The sequence below is a fragment of the Garra rufa genome, chromosome 17 (assembly GCF_049309525.1).
Source record: "Garra rufa chromosome 17, GarRuf1.0, whole genome shotgun sequence".
In the NCBI taxonomy this organism is placed as follows: Eukaryota; Metazoa; Chordata; class Actinopteri; order Cypriniformes; family Cyprinidae; genus Garra; species Garra rufa.
Genome location: NC_133377.1, coordinates 15,540,943 through 15,564,315, shown reverse-complemented (window position 1 = coordinate 15,564,315; position 23,373 = coordinate 15,540,943). Strand labels below are relative to the sequence as shown.

General features: G+C 35.8%; 1 protein-coding gene across 1 annotated transcript; it reads right to left on the bottom strand.

Annotated features, from left to right (window-relative positions):
- Positions 1 to 795: 795 nt before the first annotated feature.
- kdf1b (keratinocyte differentiation factor 1b) lies at positions 796 to 22,058 on the bottom strand. The gene is made up of 4 exons (XM_073822105.1): positions 21,848 to 22,058; positions 18,434 to 19,365; positions 15,397 to 15,465; positions 796 to 3,386 (listed from the first exon to the last, which is right to left on the bottom strand). The coding sequence occupies exons 2-4, from the start codon at positions 19,290 to 19,292 to the stop codon at positions 3,307 to 3,309; spliced, it is 1,008 nt and encodes a 335-aa protein (XP_073678206.1). The 5' UTR covers positions 19,293 to 19,365; positions 21,848 to 22,058; the 3' UTR covers positions 796 to 3,306.
- Between the last annotated feature and the right edge of the window lie 1,315 nt (positions 22,059 to 23,373).

Below are 23,373 nucleotides of genomic sequence, written 5' to 3'. Positions count from 1 at the left end.
GTAAAAAAGGAGAAGCCTTCAACCCTAAGAACACCATCCCCACTGTCAAACATGGTGGTGGGAACCTAATGTTTTGGGGGTGTTTTTCAGACGGTGGACCAGGGAACCTGATCACAGTAAACAGCACCATGAAAAAGGAGCAAAACATCAAAATTCTCAACAACAACATCAGGCAGTCTGCAGAGAAACTTGGCCTTGAGCACCAGTGGACATTTCAGCATGACAACGACCCAAAACACACAACAAAATGTGGTGAAGAAATGATTAGCAGACAAAAACGTTTTGCAATGGTCCAGCCAGAGTCCTGACTTAAATCCAATTGAGAATCTGTGGAGGGAGATAAAGATCAGGGGATGGCAAGGAGACCCTCCAACCTGAAAGAGTTAGAGCTCATCGCTAAAGATAAATGGGCAAAAATACCAGTGCAGACATGCAAAAAGCTGGTCAGCAATTATAGGAAGCGTTTGATTGCTGTAATAGCCAATAAAGGCTTTTCTATTGATTATTGAGAAGGGTATGTATAATTTTGGACATGCCACTTTTTGTTCAAATGTAAATAAAAGATGAATTATAATTTTTTCAACAATGATGCCTTTTGTACATCATCTTATTATCGTCTGGGAGACGTCTGTGTCATTTCTAATAAAAAAAAAAAAAAAAAAAACTTGCTGGTTGAATAAAAATAAGTCAGAATTTGCCAGGGGTATGAATAATTTCAGGCTTGACTGTACATTCAGTTTGCATATTTTTACCAGGTCTCTGAATAAAACTTCCTTATCCATGTTTACCAAGCAACAGAGAGTTTATTATTATTATTATTATTATTATTAAAGCAAACCTAGCAGTCTTACATAAGAGAACAATATTTCCTAACAAATCACTCTTGCAACAGTGACATTCACATTAAAATATACATGAAAATCATTCAAGCATTATAGATTTTGCATACGGCAAGTGCATACGTTGTTTCTCTGGACATTTAAATAAGCAGAGGCAGGCCCATTTACAACTCTTCAACATTCATTCCGGCTCAAAGCATTTCGTTTCAATTGAAGTGCCAACATTTGACCAATACATTCACCATCTTAGCAATAAAGAAAGAGTTCACTATTCAAAAACACAAAAATGAAAATTGCACACTTGCACACCCTTTGTTTTTGCATCACAAAAGTGAAGAATATTCTGTCTAATGTTTGGGGATACCATTAAAGAGCAAATCATGTAGGTTTTCAAAAAATATCTTTTTTGCAGTTTGTAACGTAGCTATCCTTCAACGTAAACAGTCAGCAAAGTTGTTAATCGAAAAATGCATTGTACATTAAGATTTTGCTTGCATTGTATATGGAAAAACCAATAACAATAGACTTGGCCAATCAGCTGACCAATCAGAGCAGAGTAGGGTTAAGGAAGGGAGGGGTTTACAGACCTTAAGCTCAGAACTGCTTCAAACGAATCATTTAAAATCACTGCAAAATGATTCTATTTTCTGAGAAAATTGTTCTGAGAAGAATGTTTTCTGACTTTAGATGCATTTATTATTGTTTACTCCAACACAATATTAGGACTATTTGAAATACCATATGACTTGCTCTATAAATGGTCATACATCATATTAAAAGTTTTCAAAAACCATTGTGTCTTGTATGTTTTTGACCAAACATCATCACCGCTATTGGAGCTTGAACGTTTCAATTTACTTTCATACTGGCCAGGATATTACTTCTTTCATGAAAGAAGGAAAAATATATGATTATGAAATGGCATGAGGGTGAAAATATGACGGCAATTTTCATTTTTAGAAAGGCAGAGTGGAAAGTAAATCATTATGAAAGAATAAGGCCTATTATGGCCGCGTTGCTACAGTACAACCACTCAAACGTTTTTGAACAGTAAGATTTTTAATGTTATTTTTAAATAAGTCGCTTGTATTTATTTGATCCAATGTACAAAAAAAAAAACAGTAAAATTGTGAAATATTTTTACTATTTAAAATAATGGTTTTCTTTTTGAATATATTTTAAAATGTAATTTATTCCTGCAATATAAAGCTGAATTTTCAGCATCATTACTGCAGTCTTCAGTGTCACATGATCCTTCAGAAATCATTATAATCATGCTAGTAACATGCTAGTAACTTGCTAATCATGCTAGTAACTTGCTAATCATGCTAGCAACATGCTAGTAACTTGTTAATCATGCTAGCAACATGCTAATCATGCTAAAAACATGCTAGTAACTTGCTAACCATGCTAACAAATTGCTAATCGTGCTAGTAACTTGTTAATCATGCTAGCAACATGCTAATCATGCTACCAACTTGCTAATCATGCTAGTAACTTGCTATATATCTATCAACTTTAAGCTTTTAAAACTACTTTAAACTTCAAACTATTTCAGACTGAAAACAGTCAAACTTAAAACTTTTAAACTTTTTAAAGCCTTCAAAACTTTTCAAACTTTCTGGTCTGGCTTTCTCAAGCCAAATTATCTAGTTATTATTACCATTATTATCATCATCATCATCATCATCATCATCAATAGTACATTTTTCAGGATTTTTTTCAGGCTTCAAATTGATTAAAAGTGATGATAAAGACATTTATAATGTTACAAATATTTCTATTTCAGATAAATGCAATTTTTCTGAACTTTCTATTCAACAAAGAAACCTGAAAACAAATTCTTCAACATAATAATAACAATAATAATACATTTTTTTTATTTATTTATATTTTTTTTTGCAGTAAAAAGAATATTAGAATGATTTCTGAAGGATCATGTGACTGCAGATATTCAGCAGGAATTAATTACATTTGAAAATATATTCAAATAGAAAACTGTTATTTCAAATGGTAAAAATATCTCAAAATTGTACTGTTTTGCTGTACTCTGGATCAAATAAATGCAAGCTTGGTGAGTAGAAGAGACTTCTTTAAAAACCCTAAAAATCTTAGTGTTCAAAGTCTTTCGACTGGTAGTGCATGTGCATCTGTTGGCATTAAAGAGGTCAGACTGTTTCGTATTCTTCATTCTCAGCGAGTCATTTGTTGGCTTACGTCTTCTGGACAGCAACGTTGACACAGGCTACTTCACACATCCATCACAAGAAAATATGAAATAGAAGCATAAATACACCTACCATTTCAGATACGTTAAAAAAAGCTACCCATGAAATCACAATTTTTAGGGGTATACTTCATAAACCAGCCACTGACTCCAAGCCAGAGGACATGTGTTCTCCACAGAGACGAAGTATCGTTTATGGACGTGTGGAAATGAAAATGATGCATGTCTGACGGGACTCTCTCACGCCCGTACGCTGCTGGGGAGTAAAGGAGTGTCCGACGTGATCGGCACACCGGTTTCCTGGAAACTCGGAGAGAACGCTGCGGGGAAAGTGAGAGAAAAAGATTCAAATTAAAGCAAATTAACAGCAATTATATTAAATTAAATCATAAGTTAAATCATGAGGACCTTTGTTGACCTTTTAAAATAACCACTAAACCCAAACTGCATAGGGGAAAGTAGGGTGAGTTGAGCCAGTATTTACTCAAAGTGACTTTATAGTGAAGCCATGAATCAATGCGTGTGCTGTATGTGGCTAAACTTTTCTCAAGGACATATGTGACCCTGGACCACAATACCAGTCATAAGGTAAAATTTAAAAAAACTGAGATATATAGATCATATGAAAGCTCAATAAATAAGCTTTCTATTGATGTATGGTTTGTTAGGATAGGACAATATTTGGCCGAGATACATCTATTGGAAAATCAGGAATCTGAGGGTGCAAAAAAATCAAAATACTGAGAAAATCACCTTTAAAGTTGTCCAAATTAAGTTCTTAACAATGCATATTACTAATCAAAAATTACATTTTGATATATTTATAGTAGGAATTTTACAAAAAATCTTCATGGAACATGATCTTTACTTAATTTCCTAATGATTTTTGACATAAAAAAAAAATCAATAATTTTGACCCATACAATGTATTTTTGGCTATTGCTACAAACATACCCCAGCGACTTAAGACTGGTTTTGTGGTCCAGGGTCACATATTTTTTCACTCGCGATACGGAACAGACCGGAGTGCTGTGTACATCCCTACTAACCTTTTCTCAGAGATATTTCTTTCACGCACGATGCGGAGGAGACAGGTTTTATCGAGGAAACACCAAAAGTAAGTGTTTTATCTCAGTTGCGATATGTATTTTATAAGATAATACTTCATGATATTTGTAACGTGCTGTGAATGAATGCTGTTCGCGCCTAAACGAGCCTTAACATTTCTCACAGATTTGAATTGCGATGCGGTGCTGACGCAGAGGTCGCTTTTAAAAGGGAAATGTAAGTATTAAAGGGATGGATCGGAGTAGAATTGACTTCATTGCTATGCACTCCGAAGCCCATGTAAATACCCCATCCGAACTTTTTTTTGCCTTAGTCAAACATTTATGGAGATATTAGAGTTTTTCGAATTGCTTGTTACAGGAGTGAATGGTACATGTGATGTATCTCGTAAATTGCACCACTAAACGTGCAAGTAATCTTACCAAACTTGTACAGTAGTGTAAATAGGTTATGTACTCACAAAATGCTGCATCAGAACATTTGTAAGTCCACCATGAGTGTTTTAAAAACACGTTTTACCCGAGAACTACTAGTCTCAGAAACTACAAGTCGACGTCACTTCCCTGGTTTGAAAAAAGCACGTAAAAGTCCTCCAACTACATCTGTGTGCATGTCAACTTGTAGGAGGACTTTTACGTGCTTTTTTCAAACCAGGGAAGTGACGTCGACGTGTCGCCATTTGTAGTTTTTGAGACTAATAGTTCTCGGGTAAAACGTGTTTTTAAAACACTCATGGTGGACTTACAAATGTTCCGATGCAGCGTTTTGTGAGTACATAACCTATTTACACTACTGTACAAGTTTGGTAAGATTACTTGCACGTTTAGTGGTGCAATTTACGAGATACATCACATGTACCATTCACTCCTGTAACAAGCAATTCGAAAAACTCTAATATCTCCATAAATGTTCGACTAAGGTAAAAAAAAAACTTCGGATGGGGTATTTACATGGGCTTCGGAGTGCATAGCAATGAAGTCAATTCTACTCCGAACCATCCCTTTAAGTGTTTTAGCTCATTTAAAATATCTATTTTTATAGCATCACATTTATTAATAGTGATATTAAGGGATGTTTGTGCACTCTTAAACATTTTTTTCCAGAGATATTTTTTCTTTCACTCATGATGTGGAGCAGACGGGGAAGTTGGTTTTATCAAAAAACAAAACAAAAAAAAAAAAAACACAAAGTAAGTGTTTTATCTCATTTACATTATGTATTATATAGGATGTTACTACTTTATGATGATAGTTGTATGCTGTTTGTGCCTAAACCAGCCTAAATGTTTCTCACAGATTTGAACTGCGATGCGGCGCTGACGTGAACCTCGCTTTTAACAGGGAAACGTAAGTAGTAAGTGTTTTACCTTATTTAAAATACATTTCTGAACGTCATATTGATTTATAGTGATATTTATGTGTTGTGCACTCCAAAACTTTTTCTCAGAGAGATATTCTTTCTATTCTTTCTTTCATGATGATGTGCTTGAAGAGTATACTCTAAGTGGGATGAGAAGAGCTTTGTTAGGACACATGCTAGATACATGGGTAAGCCACAACTGCATATTTTAAGATTATTGATCGTCATGCCTAATGTTTTGATTATTAAACAATAATAATAAAGAGTCTGGTCTCCTTCCAAAAATGTATCAAATGTAAGTTTTTGGTTTGTTTGCACTGTCATTTATTTATGAATTATGACTTTGTTGCATCGTAAGAAAGAATGGCATCTACACTAATACTAGTCTGTTTTGGTCTTATTCCGAGGCCACTGTAGACACCCAGATCCAGACTGTATCCAGATCAGATGGTCACTGCAGTCCACTGGATCCAGTCCGTATCCAGTTAGGATGGTGGATCAGCACCTAGAGATGACCTCTACAGCCCTGAATGTCAGCGGAAACCAGGACAACTAGATGAGCCCTAGAGACAGGTTTCACCCTAATGAACACCTCGTCAACTACACACCCACTGGCGCAAGACCACAGGAACCAGACAAGTCCTCTACTCAATCTGACTTTATTGCAGCCTAGATTTAAACTGCTGGTTTGTCAGGCCAAAGGAGAATGGAGAACACTATTTCAACACATTATTTCCCTGTTTAACACTATAAACCTACTTTGACACAATCTGCATTGTAAAATGCGCTACATAAATAACGGCGACTTGACTACTGTACTTGATACTTGTCTCTGATATTTCACCTGATAAATGGATGTGAATATTTTCGTTATTTAGTTTTCCCATTTTACTGAAGCACATTTGTGATGCTGCAAATATGAGTGGCTGTCTAGCTTGGCTAAAAACTGCAGAGTAACACATCTCGTCATGCTGAAAACAAAGAATGAGACTACTCTCTCCAACGAGGTCCAAACTCTTAGCAAAGACTGTTGTTTAAGCTGATAAATGTAAGCATTACAAACCTTATGACATTAAAAGCACATATGGACCAAATAAGAATATGTATTTTGTGCCTTTGTATTGATTTGTATTTTAATTGTTGTAAAAATGTGTTTTTACATGCGTTGAAAACACTGAATGTGAAGACATTTTGGTGCAGGGGAAAATATTTAAATCAAATAATAAATAAATGTAAACGTGTATTGTTTTGTGGGTTAATTTTTTTTATATATTCACATGAACACTAGTGCAGTGTTGAACACTTAATCCATGAGTGTTAACTTTGAACACCAAACTTGGTGTTTTTTTTTTTTATCATACATTCTGGTGTTAAAATTTTACACTGTAAGAGTTTGTTTTTAACACTTTCAGGGTGTTAAAATGTTAACACTTTCAAAAGTGTTAGTTTAACACTTTATTGGTGGTATCCATATATACACTTTTAAAGTGTTAATTTTAAGTGTTTAATTCACCCTTTAATATTTGCAGTGTAGCTTTCAGAAAAAAAGTGGTCTCGTGGCGGGGTAAGTTTTGCCTTTTGGGAGAATACATTGGGGTAAATTGTGCCAGTGATTATTTAAGTTAAAAAGAACATTTTAATGTCATGAGCTGTAATGCTATATAAAATCAAGACAAATTCAATACAAAATTGCTAATTTAAGGTTTATTTAGATATCGTACCCTATTACACTATTGGCGTCATATTTTCTACTTTTTCGGAAAACACACAAAAAAAACCTCAAATACACAATATATGATATTTGTGAATAATCAGAACGCTGTCTGTCAACAAAACGCTGTCTGTCAATTATGTAACATATAGTAAAGAATTTACTTTATGAACATTTCTGAACATCCCATTGTGACTTAGCCCTCATGCCATGAGTCTCTCTTCTTTGGGGGATGGGTACATTGGATGGCTCTTCAAAAGTATGTGGTCACATGACCAATTTCTTCTATGGTTTTCTAGAAACAAGGGGTGGAACTACTTTCCCCCCGGCACAAATCACCTCACTTTCCCCTAAACAGGTCATTGATTTGTTCAAAAAACATCCAGTTGTGGAAAGGTAAAGAAAACAGGACAGATTAAGTTTATCAAACCATGTGCTGCTCCTGAAGTGTGTCTGAAATGTTTGAGAAAGCCAAGCTACTGAAACCCGACTTAAACCTACAGTTATTATTGTTCTTCTGAGACTACAATTTCTGACTCAAACTCCTCCTAGAGCTTTAACTCTACAAACTCCAAACTCAGCCCAGATCTTCAGACTGATCTGACTCCAGTCGCTATACCTTTTCTAACTGATCGGACTTACGGTTTTCCTAAAAATGACGGTTAAATCTGGGGAAAATCCCATAGACTTACATTGACGGAATGTTCAAAAGAGCCAACACTATTCAAACTCCAACTGTCAAAATTCAAATCCAACTGTCAAAAACTATCAAGCCAGGACTTGCTTATCATACTAACAACATGCTGGTAACTTGCTAATTATACTAGAAGTATGCTAATCATGCTAGTAACATGCTAGTAAGATGTTAATCATGCTATAAACATACTAGCAGCATGCTAGTAACGTACTAATCATGCTAGTAACAGTTTAATGCTACAAACATGCTAGTAACTTGCTAAAACATGCTAACAGAATAGAACATATTAGTAACATGGTAATCACATTAACAAATGCTAATAATGCTAGAAACATGTTAGTAACTTGCTAATCATGCAAAAAACATGATAGCAATATGTTAGTAGGCTAACATGTTAATAAAGTTAGACACATGCTAGTAACAGGGCTCTCAAGTATCACGCATTCACCGTGAGACACACGCATTTCAACCAGTTCACACGCTCTCACTCCACACCTTGTATTTCTCACGCTGAAAAGTAAGGGATAACTTCTCCCGCTATATGGTGTTAATGGACGAGGGGCAGGCTTTGCAGAGAGAAGCTCTACTCTGCCAAGCTCATAGCTGTCTTGAGATTTAAATGGACCTACTAGCCAAAAAATTGGAATTTGCTGTTTTCTGGTATATTACATGATCCCGCTACAATCACGTTCGTCACTAGGCAACGTAGACGCGCACACACGGGACAAGGCCAGCGGTGGAATCGTTGCGGGGCTGCCGCATTCTCTCGCAGTGGAAGCATTTAGTAAAGTTGAGGAGGTGGTCGCGTTGCGGTCTCGGAGCGGACGTTGCCATTTGTATTTACTAGAAACTACAGCAGGGTTTTTCATATTTATTTATTTATTTATTTTTTCCATTTTACGATTCCTAGACAAAATCACTTGCCTGTGATCAAAGATAGTGAGAACTGATGTTGGGGATTATAGCCACATTTGTGCAAAATTATTAGTTCTTCAACAGCTTTAACTAATTGTGGGCCTGAAATTAAGGAAAAGACAAGATAAATGGTAAATCTGATAAAAAAGACAGACAAATTCATCCAAATAAAATAAATTGTTTTATATATTTCAAAACACAAATGTATCAACATTGTTGGGAAGGTTATTTTGGAAATAGGCTGTAATAGGCTACATATTAAATTTTCCCTATTTAAAATGTAATTTAAAAGTAGTGTAACTATTTCAATTGCTTTAGAGGTACTGTAACATTACATTTGATTACTAAATTTCTAAGGAATGTTTTCAACTGTTAATCCTTTTAAAAACTTTTTAAGCAGGCAGGTTTACCTTACAGTAGCACTCAACACTAATTACTGTCAATTTGACAAAATCCTTCATCACTTGAATTAAGATTATAATAATTTAATTTTAAAACACAGCCACCACAAAATCTTTAGCACCTCTGTCTAACTCCTGAAACATTGGTGTCTCTTATTTTAAAGCAGTCAATGCGATTTGGGAAATAAATCAAAATATTTACATGTAACCCACTTTGTAATTGTAAACATTTTTAAAAGTAACTGTAATTTAACTATATTTGTTATTTCTCAGTAACTGTAACAGATTAGTTAAATGTCGTTTTTAATTAAATTACACAATAACATGTAACTAATTGATCTACCACTGTCATCAAGGCATCAAAGTGTGCAATAAACACTTGGAATACAAAATGACATTAGTAAGCTGAAATATGTACCCTCTCTCTTTCACAAACACACACACAGATTGACATATATGCTATGAGCAAGTTCTGCAATCCTCCTGTATGTTTACAGTATATGCATTGAGCACTGCTGTTTAGTTTGCTCGTTTGGGGCAAAATGTCTTTTTTTTTACTTTTGATACATATGCATTTTTGAAATATTTAAAACATTTTATTTTTAATGAATTTGACTTATCAGATCTACCAGTTGTTATATTTTTTATTTTGTTCTGGTTAATTATGGACAATAGATAGTTGAACTTTTACCAAAAACTGGAGAGAATTGCGTGGGGCCGAGGGGCCGCTGCTGCAAATATTTGAGTGGCTCCTGCCCTAACAGATAAAATCTCACTCCAAACTTTTTCCAAAACTTGAGAGCCCTGCTAGTAACATGCTAACAACATGTTAGTAAAATGCTAAACGTTCAAGCAACATTATAGTACCATGCCAATCATGCTAGTAACAAGTTAATAATGCTAGAAACAGGCTAGGTACAGGCTAGGTAACGTAGTAACAACATGTTAGTAACTTGTTAGTCATGTTAACAATGTTAGAAACATGCAAGTGATGGGCAAGTCATGCTAGGAAAATACTAGCAACATGCTAGCAACATGCTAGAATGCTAGAATTGTGCTAGCAACATGTTAGTAACGTGTAAGTCATGTTCAAACATGTTAACAATGCTAGAAACATGCTAGTGATGGGCAAGTCATGCTAGAAACAGACTAGCAACATGCTGGTTACTTGTTAATCATGCTAACAATATGCTAATCATGCTAGTAACATGCTAATCATGCTAACAATGTTCTAATAATGCTAGCAACATGTTAGTCATGTAAAAAAATGTAACAAGCTAGTAACATGCTTATCGTGCTAACAGCATGCTAGTAACATGCTAATCACTCTAGTAACATGTTAAACATGTTAGAAAATTTGTTAGGCACATGTTAATAATGCTAGCAACATACTAATCATATATCTATCTAAAGTTTAAAACTTCAAGCTTTTACAGCTGCTTTAAATTTTCAGGCTAAGCTTTCTCAAGTCTTGACAAACTTTTTTATCTAGTGTTTTATTTATCTGTTTATTTCATGAATCATTAATCTTTAACAATACAATGCGGTTCTACAAACAGACAGCTGAATTGTGAAGCGGTTATAAACTACACTTCCCTTTAGATAAAAGACATGCGCTTAATTGTAGGCCCTACTTCATGTGCACTTGTAGTGTACTTCAAATCTTAAATGTATCAAGTGTACTTAGACACTTTTATGACTATGTTTTAACACACTTAAGTTGACATTTAAAAATTGCACTTTGTAATAATGTAAATTTAAAAGTTTTACTTTAAAGTTTCACTTTATCTTCAGTTGTCCTTTAAATTATATGTATTTTGATGTGTTGACTAACACACTAAAGTACTTGTAAAGTACTGGACTTCACATCAATTCACTCTTAAGTCTATTCTTGTAAGTGCATTATTTGTCTCTCTTTTCCTCGCAATACTGTAATACAAAACATTTGAAGTGGATCAAAACCTTAAATCAAAGCTGTCCTAAAACCAAAACAATACAGAATCTTGTATCAGGACAACTTTGATTAACTTTTTGGATCTTTTTATCTTCCAGTTCATAGAAATAAAGTCAGAATTGTGTTATATAAACACAATTATGACTTTTTTTCTTGCACATGCAAGCTTGTATCTTACAATTCAGATTTTTCTCACAATTGTGAGATATAAACATGCAATTGCAAGTTGTAAACTTCACAGGGGGGGAAAGATTTCTCAGAATTGCACGTTTATATCTCACAATCATGAAGAAATAAAATCAGAATTGCAAGATATACTTTAAAAGTATTTTCCTCATAATTGTGAGATATAAACTTGCAATTCTAAGAAATAAAGTCAAAACTGCAAGATAAATTCAGTTCTCAGCACTTTTTTCTTGCAAATGCAAGTTTTTTATCTTGCAATTCTGACTTTCTAAGTTTATATCTCATGATTGTAAGAAATAAATCTCACAATTGTAATATAGTCAGAAATGTGAGATAAAAACTTGCAATTCTAACTTTTTTTGTTGCAAATGCAAGTTTGCGTCTCGCAATTATGAGATATAAACTAACAATTCTGACTATTTTCTTGCAAATGCAAGCTTGTATCTTACAATTCAGATTTTTTTCTCACAATTGTGAGATATAAACATGCAATTGCAAGTTGTAAACTTCAGAGGGGGAAAAAATTCTCAGAATTGCATGTTTATATCTCGCAATCATGAGATACAAACTCACACTTCTAAGAAATAAAGTCAAAACTGCAAGATAAAAACTCAGTTATGACTTTTTCTTGCAAATGCAAGTTTGTCTCTTGCAATTCTGACTTAAATTTATATCTCGAAATTGTGAGATATAAACTCACAATGGCAAGTTGTGAACTCCTCTTCTGAGGGGGACAAAGATAATATGTTCTCAGAATTGTGAGTTTATATCTCACAATTATGAGATTCATTTCTCACAATTGTTACGTCATCGGACGTATATTATTCTTTGTATTTTTGTGTTCACATCAGGTTTTTAATTGCATTGCATGCTTTTCACTGTGCGCAGTCTCTCCCTCTGTCCCGCTCTCTTTCTCTCTCTCTCTCCTTCTGGCAGAGCTTGATTGGGACCAGCTGCAGGAGATTGCGTGGCAATCGGGAGCGTTGAATTCCCGGAAACAGAGCATTGTTAAAAAGCTTCTGTTGGGAGCGCATGGTGAAGCTCCGTCGTGCGTCCTCTGTCTCCTGCCCCAGACATTTTTTTCACGTTTTGTTGCAGCCTTATGTTAAACTGCTTTAAATCACTTTTTTTCCCACATCAATCTACATCTCATACACCATAATGACAAAGCACAAAACAGGTTTGTAACAACTTTGCAAATTTATTAGAAATAAAAAACTATAAAAGATCCCGTTGCATAAGTATTCATACCCTTTTCTGGGACACTCGAAATTTAGCTCAGGAGCGTTCATATTGCTTCTAGATGTTACTACACTTCGAGTGGAGTTAAACTGTGGCAAATTCATTTGAATGAGTATGATTTAGAAAGGCACACACCTCTCAGAAAAGGTATAACAGCTGAAAATGCATATCAGAGCAAAAACCAAGTCCTGAGGTCAAGATAACTGCCTGTAGAGCTCAGAGACAGACTTGCGTTAAGGCAATGATCTAGGGAAGAGTTCAGAAAAAATTTTTGCTGCATTGAAGGTTCACAGAAGCATTATCCATAATGTAAGGCAAGTGGAACAACTAGGACTCTAGAAAATGTCTGCCAGCCCCCATCCAAGCTGACAGAGCTTGAGAGGTGAAAAGGTGAGGCAAAGAATGGCAGATAATTGCCAAATTATTGTGCAAAGCTTGTCACACCATACCCAAAAAGACTTGAGGCTGTAAAGGTGCTTCAACTATGTACTGAGTTAAGGGTATGCAATGTACTTATTTCAGTGTTTTATTTTTAATAAATTTGTAAAATTTGCAAATCTGGTTTTTGCTTTGTCAGTATTATGGTGTATGGAGTGTAAATTGATGTGGGAAAAAACTAATTTAAAGCTGTTTAACATAATGCTGCTACAAAACAAAATGTGGAAAAAAATGAAGGGGTATGAATACTTTTGCAAGGCACTGTAATTGAAAGCACAACTGAAGATAAAGTGAAACATTTAATTTTTAAAAGCTAAAGTGTGCTTGTTTTTCACAAGAGTTAACCCGACAGAAAACTCACAGCCTGTGAATAAGCTTTCATCTCACTGCATTTGAATCTCATTTGACATGTGAACAGAATATTTACATAGTTTTAAAAGCACAGCAGTAAAAAAAAAAAAAAAAAAAAAAAACAGCCAGCTTGTTTTTGGAGGCAACTATGACTATATGTGAAACATGTGGAGAGACACTTAAATATAAAATGATAAAGATATGACACTACAGAAAGCATAAATGCTTAAATAACAAATGTGTGCTCTCAGAACAGCATGCTGTAAGCATTAGATTCTTAACTTCATGTTCCCACGAACATTTATATAATGCATAAAAGAAGAAAAAAATCAGCTGCTGCTCGCCAACATTGTAGAGCATGAAAACAACATCAAGCAAACAGAACGGGTGGGATAAACCACCGCTGATGAGGAAAAGAGAGACATTCAAATTCAGAGGAGTGCAAGCGATCAGATGGCTGCCAGACAAGAGAGCATTGTTTGTGACAATGTGGTTGGTTACATCACAAACCCCTCAGACTCACGAGAGAAAGACGCCACACACCCCTCTCATTCTTTCAGAGCTGATGTAGCTACTCAACAGCCTTTAATACAGGCAGGGAGCGGCCAGAGCACTGGTACATTGATGCACAGAACCACGCTCAGCTGATATCTTACTACATTAGCATGAGGTTAAGCTGAGGACTTTGCTTAGTTTTATGCAAAACAAACTGTGAGTGAATCTCACGAAAAGTCCAGGTCAAATTTCACCCCAGAATCAAAAGATAGAAATAAGAAATTATATTTAGCATAAAAATAAAAATAATAAAATCTATTTTTAGGACCACTGTGTTTTTTTTGCATTGTAACAATATTTCCATGATATTTTACAATACTGTCAATTCTCATTCATATTTATGCCATTTTTTTTGCCACCGAATAATAAAAGGTAATTGCAACTTTTTATCTCACAATTCTAACTATTTTCAGAATTGTGAGATATAAACTCTTTTTATATCCCATAATTCTGACTTTATAACTCGCAAATGAGTTTATATCTCCTAATTGTAAGAGTTGTGTGAGATATAAACTTGCAATTCTGACTTTTTTCTTCGACACTGTCAGACACAAACTTGCATTTGCAAGAAATAAAGCCAGAATTGTGAGTTTTTTTCTTGTAATTCTGCTTTCATTTCCCATAATTGCGAGTTTATATCATAATTTTGAGAAGAAAAGTCAGATGTGCAAGATATAATCTCAGAATAGCAAAGGAAAAAAAATCCAAATTATAAGAAACAAACTTGCGTTTGCAAGAAAATGTCAGAATTGCAAGTTTGTGTCTGACAGTGTCGAAGAAAAAAGTCAGAATTGCAAGTTTTTTCTTGCAATTCTGACTTTACTTGTCAAAACCGCAAGTTTATATCATAATTGTGAGAAGAAAAGTCTGACATGCAAGATATTATCACAAAATAGCAAAAAAAATCCAAATTACAAAAAACAAACTTAAAAGTCAGAACTGAAAGTTTATATCTCACAATTTCGAGAAAAAAGGTCAGAATTGCAAGTTTTTTGCAATTGCAATTCTGACTTTATTTCTCAAAATTGAAAAATAAATTTGAGAAGAAAAGTCAGACATGCTAGATATAATCTCAGAATAGCAAATGACAAACAAACTTGCATTTGCAAGATAAAAGTCAGAATTGAGAGTTTTTATTACACATTTTCAAGAAAAAAGTCTGAATTGTGATATACTTGCATTTGCAAGAAAAAAGTCAGAAATGCCAGTTTTTATCTTGCAATTCTGAATTTATTTCTCAGAATTGCCAGTTTATATCATAATATTGAGAAGAAAAGTCTGTAATACGAACATTGAAATTGCATTAATATATCACGGTAATTTATACTGTCATGAAAATGGTTTTGGGGGGGAAATGTGTCCTAAACATATTTTCGTATTGCCATAATCCTTCACAGTTTTGCATTAAGAAAAATCAATGCAAATAGTTCATAAAATCAAATTGACTACTTACACTGGCTACTGTTATTGCGCAACTTCCTGGCTTCAATGTCATCTGACCTCTCCAATGAAATCTGCAACTCTAAAGACAGAATAAAACTGTTTATTTACTTAATCAGATGTCACTATATAAAACATGTGGCATGCAGTGATTTCCAAGATCAGTCAATATACTAATATACTCAAACAGTGTTGATGACTCAATGCTTTCTAAAAACACCTCAACAAGAACTATGACAAACTGAACGTTCAGAGTGTGACAGCATTTGAAACCATGTACTTTTAAAGGGATCCTTATTATGCTTCTTCACTTTTTGAATTTTAGCCAGTAAAAAACATCTACAAAGTTACAAATCTCAAGGTCCACTCCAAAGGGAGATATTTAGTTTTAAAAAAAAATCCCTTTTCAAGAACTACAACAAACGGCTCCTTTGAACTACACAGCATTCTTTCCGGATGCCATGATGTCACAACGCTGTCCATTAAAATGTCATTAACATAAATCCTGTCTACGGAGAATTCAAATTGCTGGCGGTGGGGAGGAACGAGGAGGAGGATTCGCTTAACTTTAGCAATATAGCATGGACAGCTGATTCTGGGATGTTTCAGCGACCCGCAGGGCAGCTGGTATAAATGCAAGCATTGACTAAAGTGTCCGCAAACTGCTCCAGCAGCCGCGTCATTTATGTGTGCAATATAGAGGGTCGAAACACATGCGGACCAGCGGCTGATATAAACACAAGCATTGACTAGAGTGACGATCATCGGTTGCCGTGTCGGCGCCGTGCCATAGATGTGTGCAGTGTGTGGTAAGAGATTTATTCATCATACAGTGAAGATAGTTTCACTAGCTTTATGCTGGAGCTGGTTTCGGGCATGTAAATAATGAAATAAACTAGCGCAATGATGATAATATCATGTATCGGCGATCTCGCAGGCTGACCATAGGACCAACACTATTGAGCCTATTATTTACTCACCCTCCAAGCATCCTAGGTGTGATGACTGATTTTTTTTTCCAAACAAATGCAATCGGAGTTATATTAAAAAATGATCCTGCCACTCCCAAGCTTTAGAATGGCATAGACTGGTGTTTCTCTCCACCAGTCCAAAACAAGTCCAATAAAGTGCATAGATCCATAATAAAAAAAATGGCTCACATGGCTCTGCGGGGGTCAATAAAAGCCTCCTGTAGCGAACTGGTTCATTTGTGTAAGAAAAATTTTCATATTTAAAACATAAAAATCACTTTAATGGGAAGGGAGTGGCAGGACTGAAACGCCGTCTAAGCTGTTCGCCAATGGCAACGCAGTGGGACTGCCAACCAATCACAACACATTTGCTGCGTCCGAAATCGCAGATTGCCCTACTATATAGTATGCGAAAAACAGTATGTGAGTCAAGTAGCATGTCCAAATTCATAGTTTTATATACAGTAGGCGAGAAGTACCCAGATGACCTATTGCTTCCGCCCGAATAATGCAGTACGCATACCATGGACACTTTCCTATCCCATGAGGCTCTAGGAGAGGAGTTGTCATATTCGAAAAATGGCGGAAAATGGAGACGCGGCTCATTTGTGGTCGATGTAGTACGTCTGAATTCCATCCACACTACACATATTCATACTATATGGAACACACTTTTTTAACAGTCGGGAAGTACGTTCAAATTTAAATGTAGTACCTACTGAAGCAGTATGCGATTTCGGACGCAGCGATTTCATTTTTCGGAAGGCGGACCTTCATCAAACCCGGAACTAGTCGAGCCATTTGTGTCAGCCTGGGGAGAAAGCCATTGTAATAATGTAATTTATGTGAAAAATTATGCGTTTTTCGAACCACCAAGCATGAGAGCATGTTCTAGTGCACCCCCAAAACAAAGTAAAGACTTTGTAAAAGAGCATAATAGGACCCATTTAAAGGTACCTAGATATATACTAAAACATGAAGGGTTCCACCTTCTGAAAAACAAATGTTTTGTTATTGGTTAGCAGTCCCACTGCGTTGCAATTAGAGAACAGCTTAGATGGCGTTCAGTACTGCCACGCCCCTTTCCAAAGCAGAAAACAAGATTAAAGTGATTCTTATGTTTTAAATATATGGATATTTTTCTTACAAAAACACATCGGATCGCTAAAGGAGGCTTTTACTGACCCCCCCGGAGCCATGTGAGACACTTTTTATTATGGATCGACTTGTTTTGGACTGATGGACAGAAACACTCTCTTGGGAGTGCCAGGATTATTTTTAATATAACTCTGATTGCATTTGTCTGAAAGCAGGAAGTCATATACACCTAGGATGCATGAAGGGGGGTAAATAATACTCTACAGTAGCGTTGGTCCTATCGTCAGCCTGCGAGATCACCGATACGTGATATTATCATTATTGTGCTAATGTATTTCATTATTTACATGCCTGAAACCATAAGACTAGTGAAGCTATCTACACTGTATGATGAACAACACTCTTACCACACACTGCACACGTCTACGGTGCGGCTCCGACGCGGCAGCCGATGATAGTCAACCTACTTAATGTTCAGTGTTTAAAGCAGCCGTGGCTCTGCATGTGTTTCGACCCTCTATACCGCACACGTTAACGGCGTGGATCCAGCACGGCTACTGGAGCAGTTCGCAGACACTTTAGTCAATGCTCGGATTTATACGAGCCAACCTGCGACTTGCTGAAGCATCCCAGAAGTAGCTGTCCATAATACAGTGCTAAAGTTAGGCAAATCCCCCACCAGCCAACGATTTGAATATCAGTAGGCGAGATTTACGTTGTGACATAATAGCATTCGGAAAACAAACGCTGTAGTCCAAAGGAGCCGTTCGTTGTTGTTCTTGAAAAAACGAAATATCTCCCTTTGGAGTGGACTTTGAGATTTGTAACTTTGTAGATGTTTTTTTATGCCCAAACATACACACCACACACTGACTAAAGTTCAAAAAGTGAAAAAGCATAACAGGACCCCTTTAAATATGTTTGCAAGAGGCCACTAAGAATGAAATTTCAAGAACTTCAAGACTAGAAAAAGAAACTCACTTCCATCGCTCATGGAATTAAAGCTGCTCTTCTGGCTGTTCTTTTTGCTGTTCCAGGTGTCATTGCCGCTGTCCCGCTGCGGCTCCTTCGGCAAGATTTGTGGCCTCTTCTTACTCTTGCGTGTACTAATGCGAATAATCTCTCGCACCAGCCTGCACTCGGCCTCCTGCTCCTCCATGTTGTGCTCCTGCACGATATCCGAGATCAGCTGACTGATCTCCCGCGAACGCCGCAGGAACATGGAGTCCGTGGTGCACTTGGCCAGCTCGTTGATCTCAAACTCAGAGAAGACCTCCATGAGCTTCTGGGTAATGAGCTTGTCCACGTCTTCCATCCCATTTCCATTGATTAAGTCATCTTCCGGTAACCTACTAAAGCAAATCTGACTGTCCATCTCGATTTTGGACGTTGAAAACGACGCATGATCTTCATCTTCTTCAAAGACGGATGTGTCCACCTTGACGCCACCGATGCGGATGTCAGAATAGAAGCCGTTCTCAGGCTGTGGAGGACTTGAGGGGCTCTCCACCGGCACATTGGCAGCTGAGCTTTCGCTCGAAACGAGACAAGGCAAGCGCCGGCACACGCGGTACAGTCCACAAGTCAAAACGCTACAAAAGAGCTTCCTGCAGCTACTCACAGAAGCGCACGGGCCGCACATACACCTCCCCGAAACGGGCTCCTCTTTGGCAGGGAGAAAGCTTACCTTCTCCGGCCCAGTTGTATTGCCATTGGCATCCTTGTTGACTTTGTGCCTCACTCCAAAGTGCTGGATTTCTATCTCCACAGGGTCAACACAGCGTTCTTGGTATGGCCCGTCATCGATGGGACCAGTGGTCCAGGACGGGGTGCTCTCCATAGGGACAACACTCGGCCCAGACCGTCCTCTGGTGGCTGTTTTTCTGTTACCTGACGCTGAAAGGCCTCAGGGTCTGTTTAAGAGAAAAAGCGACATAATAGGGGAAAACTGGGAGGAGATGAAGGTTTTACCTTACACTTGCAAGCAGTCTCAGTAACTAATCTGCAGCGAGTTGTCCCACATTTACCTAAGAGATGTAAACCAACCAGTTTAAGAGCTGATTTGTGTTTGCTTTCCTGGCTGTTGCCATTGTTAATAAGATAGTGAAAGTAAAATGTTCACCTCAGTGCTTAGAAACCTACTTCAAACCACATAGAAAGTCTCTTTGTGACTAATAAATAACTTATTATATACAATAAAAATGAAACATACCAAAGATAAAACATGTAATTTGACTGCGCACTACTGATTTTGTCAACATTATGGAGTCTTACATCATGCCATCTTAAGTACATTAACAAATAAATATAATGTGTGACCCTGGACCACAAAAGCAATGGTCAAAAATACACTGTATGGGTCAAAATACTCATTTTTTCCTTATGCCAAAAATCATTAAGATATCAGGTAAAGATCATGTTCCATGAAGACATTTTGTAATCTTTCTACTCTAAATATATCAAAGTTTATTTTTTGATTGGTAATATGCATTGCTAAGAACTTCTTTTGGACCGCTTTAAGGGCGATTTTCTCATTTAGATTTTTTGGCACCCTCAGATTCCAGATTTTCAAATAGTTGCATCTCAGCCAAATATTGTCCTATCCTAACAAACCATACATCAATGCAATGGAAAGCTCATTTATTTAGCTTTCATCATGCCATCTCAAGTACAGTAACAAATAAATATAATGTCTGACCCTGGATCACAAAACCAGTCTTAAGTAGCATGGGTATATTTGTAGCAATGGTCAAAAATACACTGTATGGGTCAGAATGGGTCAATAATTTTTTCAAAAATCATTAGGATATCAACTATTCAACTGTTCCATGAAGACATTTTGTAAACTTTCTACTGTAAATATATCAATTTAATTTTTGATTAGTAATATGCGTTGCTAAGAACTTCTTTTGGACAACTTTTTCCAGATTTTCAAATAGTTGCATCTCAGCCAAATATTGTCATATTCTAACAAACCATACATCAATGGAAAGCTTATTTATTTAGCTTTCATCATGCCATCTTAAGTACAATAACAAATATAATGTGTGACCCTGGACCACAAAACCAGTCTTAAAGTAGCATATTTGTAGCAATGGTCAAAAATACACTGTATGGGTCAAAATGATAATTTTTGCTTTTATGCCAAAAATCATCAGGATAATAGGTAAAAAACATGTTCCATGAAGACATTTTGTAAACTTTCTACCGTTAATATATCAAAATTTAATTTTTGATTAGTAATATGCATTGCTAAGAACTTCTTTTGGACAACTTTAAGGACGATTTTCTCATTTAGATTTTTTGACACCTTTTCCAGATTTTCAAATAGTTGTATCTCAGCCAAATATTGTCCTATATTGTCCTAACAAACAATACATCAATGTAAATCTTATTTATCCAGCTTTTGGATTTATACATCCTCAAAAATTGACCCTTATGACTGGTTTTGTGGTCCAGGGTCACATATAACACATATAAAGAATAATAATATCATCGAGATTAATATACATGTGAAATATATAATACAGTGAGGAAAAGAAAGCGAAAGCGTTCTTCAAGTGAAAAGGGTTGATTGAGGACATCATACACCTGCCATTTTTACTATAAATGTAAAAATATATGTATTTAAAGTATACCATATTTCTAACTACCTATTTAGGCAGACGTTTCTATATTTAGTGAGAGAAGGGAATCTCCAAACACCATTATTTACAGTATAAATCTGTCACAAAAAAAAAACATTTTAAATATATATATTTTAATGATACAATATAATATATTAACAACAGATAATATTATTGATTACAGCCAATATCCGAGACATTTAAATACATATATTTATTTTTATTTATATCTACCAAGTTTGCGAAAGAACACCCTCAAGGAAACACAGGTGAGCTGCGTTTTATATTTTGAAAAAATAAGTATGTCAAAATTTGACACTTCTGAAACAACTAAATTTTAAAAAAGCAGACTTATCTTAGTCTTAAGTAAATATTGATGGCAATCAATAAACACAGGACACCAGATAAATAAACGAGCCAAAACGCTTTACATTTCTTGAAATAATAATTCGTTAACCTCGAGTTTAGATTAGACGATAGAAACTGTGATGCAGAATAAACTAGCCTACATACAATCACTTTAACATCCGTTTATTGTAAGGTTGACATTGATTATTTACAAATTCGGACAAGCTACAAAGTTCACACTGTCCCCAAACAAACACACCGCAGTTTTGCCGCAAAAAATCTAGTCAAATCACAGATATACAGCTTTAGGAAACAGACTAACTAGCAAACACTAGTAAACACATTTAACCTACGTCTGGCAACCTTAAGAAGTAACTTTAATAAGAAAAAACAAACTTTGTTATTGTTGGACTTTACTCACACCATATGGGGGAAATGTCGCAGTCTGACGAGTTTCTTCCGGAAGTCCGGAGAGCACAAAAAGGTCGTTCGACCTGGATTTCACGATTAGTCCACAAATATTCCAACGGTGCTCAAAAAGCTGCCGTCAAATTGTATTACAAAGAGCAAAAAGTGAGGAGAAATGGTTTGACCTGCATGCTCGCCGTTCCTGCTTGTACGAACACACACAGGTACACCTACCTGATTCAACAGGTACATCAGGACATGGACACTGCTGACGTAATTCTCAACTTGCAAAACTTGTTTTTATTGACTGTCAGTCAGATCAGTTAAAGTTTGAAATAGGCTACACTTTAGAATAAATAAAAAATAATGAACTTTTTCATTTTGAACAGTTGGTAAATATACATATTTAATATGCATGCATGGACAGATAAACGCAGCGGTGAGATGTTTAACCAACAGATGGCGACATTGTTCATCAGACACCATGATTTCTTCTTAGTGGGACTATATGTTCATTATTGCATATTACTCGTACTAATTCTACAGATAACGCCTGTTTCTACAGTAAACAACAGCAGCTGCGGTCATCAAACCTTTTTTCTCCCATTCAAGTAGCATTTCAATCTCTGTTAGACATTTTAAGGGGAGATCACTGCAGGCAAAACATTTTTTCATGCACCTGTCAAGTTTGAGATTTGGGGCTTTTGGCATTTCATAAACTACACTCTTAAAAATAAAGGTGCTTCACAATGCCATAGAATCTATGGCATTGTGAAGCACCTTTATTTTTAAGAGTTTAGTGGAAAGAAAACACCCAAAAGACACTGTTAAGTGTATCTTTTATAGCACTTTATGTATTTGCGTCAACAGATTTCAATTGCAATCCATATTTTTAAAGGCCGTTTTCTCAAAATGAGATTTTTCTCCTACACTGAGCCATAAATCCCCACTTCAGTAACTCACACTTTACATTTGTATTCCTGTCTATTTCCTGAAGGTTTTTACAGAGGGATTTGTTCAACGTTTTAGCCCTCCAAAATGGTCAAAAATACGTTTTCTGTCTGTTCTAAGATTTTTTCTGAACTATGGAGTGACAATATGAGATTCCCAAAATTACTTCTGTAAAAACATTTGACTCAAATATGTCAAAAACATTTAACAAGAATTTTGAAACTGACTTCATCCAGTGTTTAGATTTTTATACTAAAAATGTTTGCAAATTAGCGCATATTTCAATAAATTTTAGAAAACTTTTAATACAAAAAAATGTTTGTCATTATCAATGCAATCAACTGGGTCAGTAAGGTCATAACCATGTTATTTTTTACCCTATTCACCTGCAGTGTCTCGCCTTAAATTACAGTTGTCAAAAAGTACAAAGTTGTCCTAAGACAATAACTTTTATAAAATGTTTTGATCCACTTCAAATGTTGACTACAGTACAAACATGTCAAACAGTGTTGGGCAATTATTCAAAGAACGTAATATATTACCCATTACTAGTTACTCATTTAAACAATATATATATTTTTACTTATT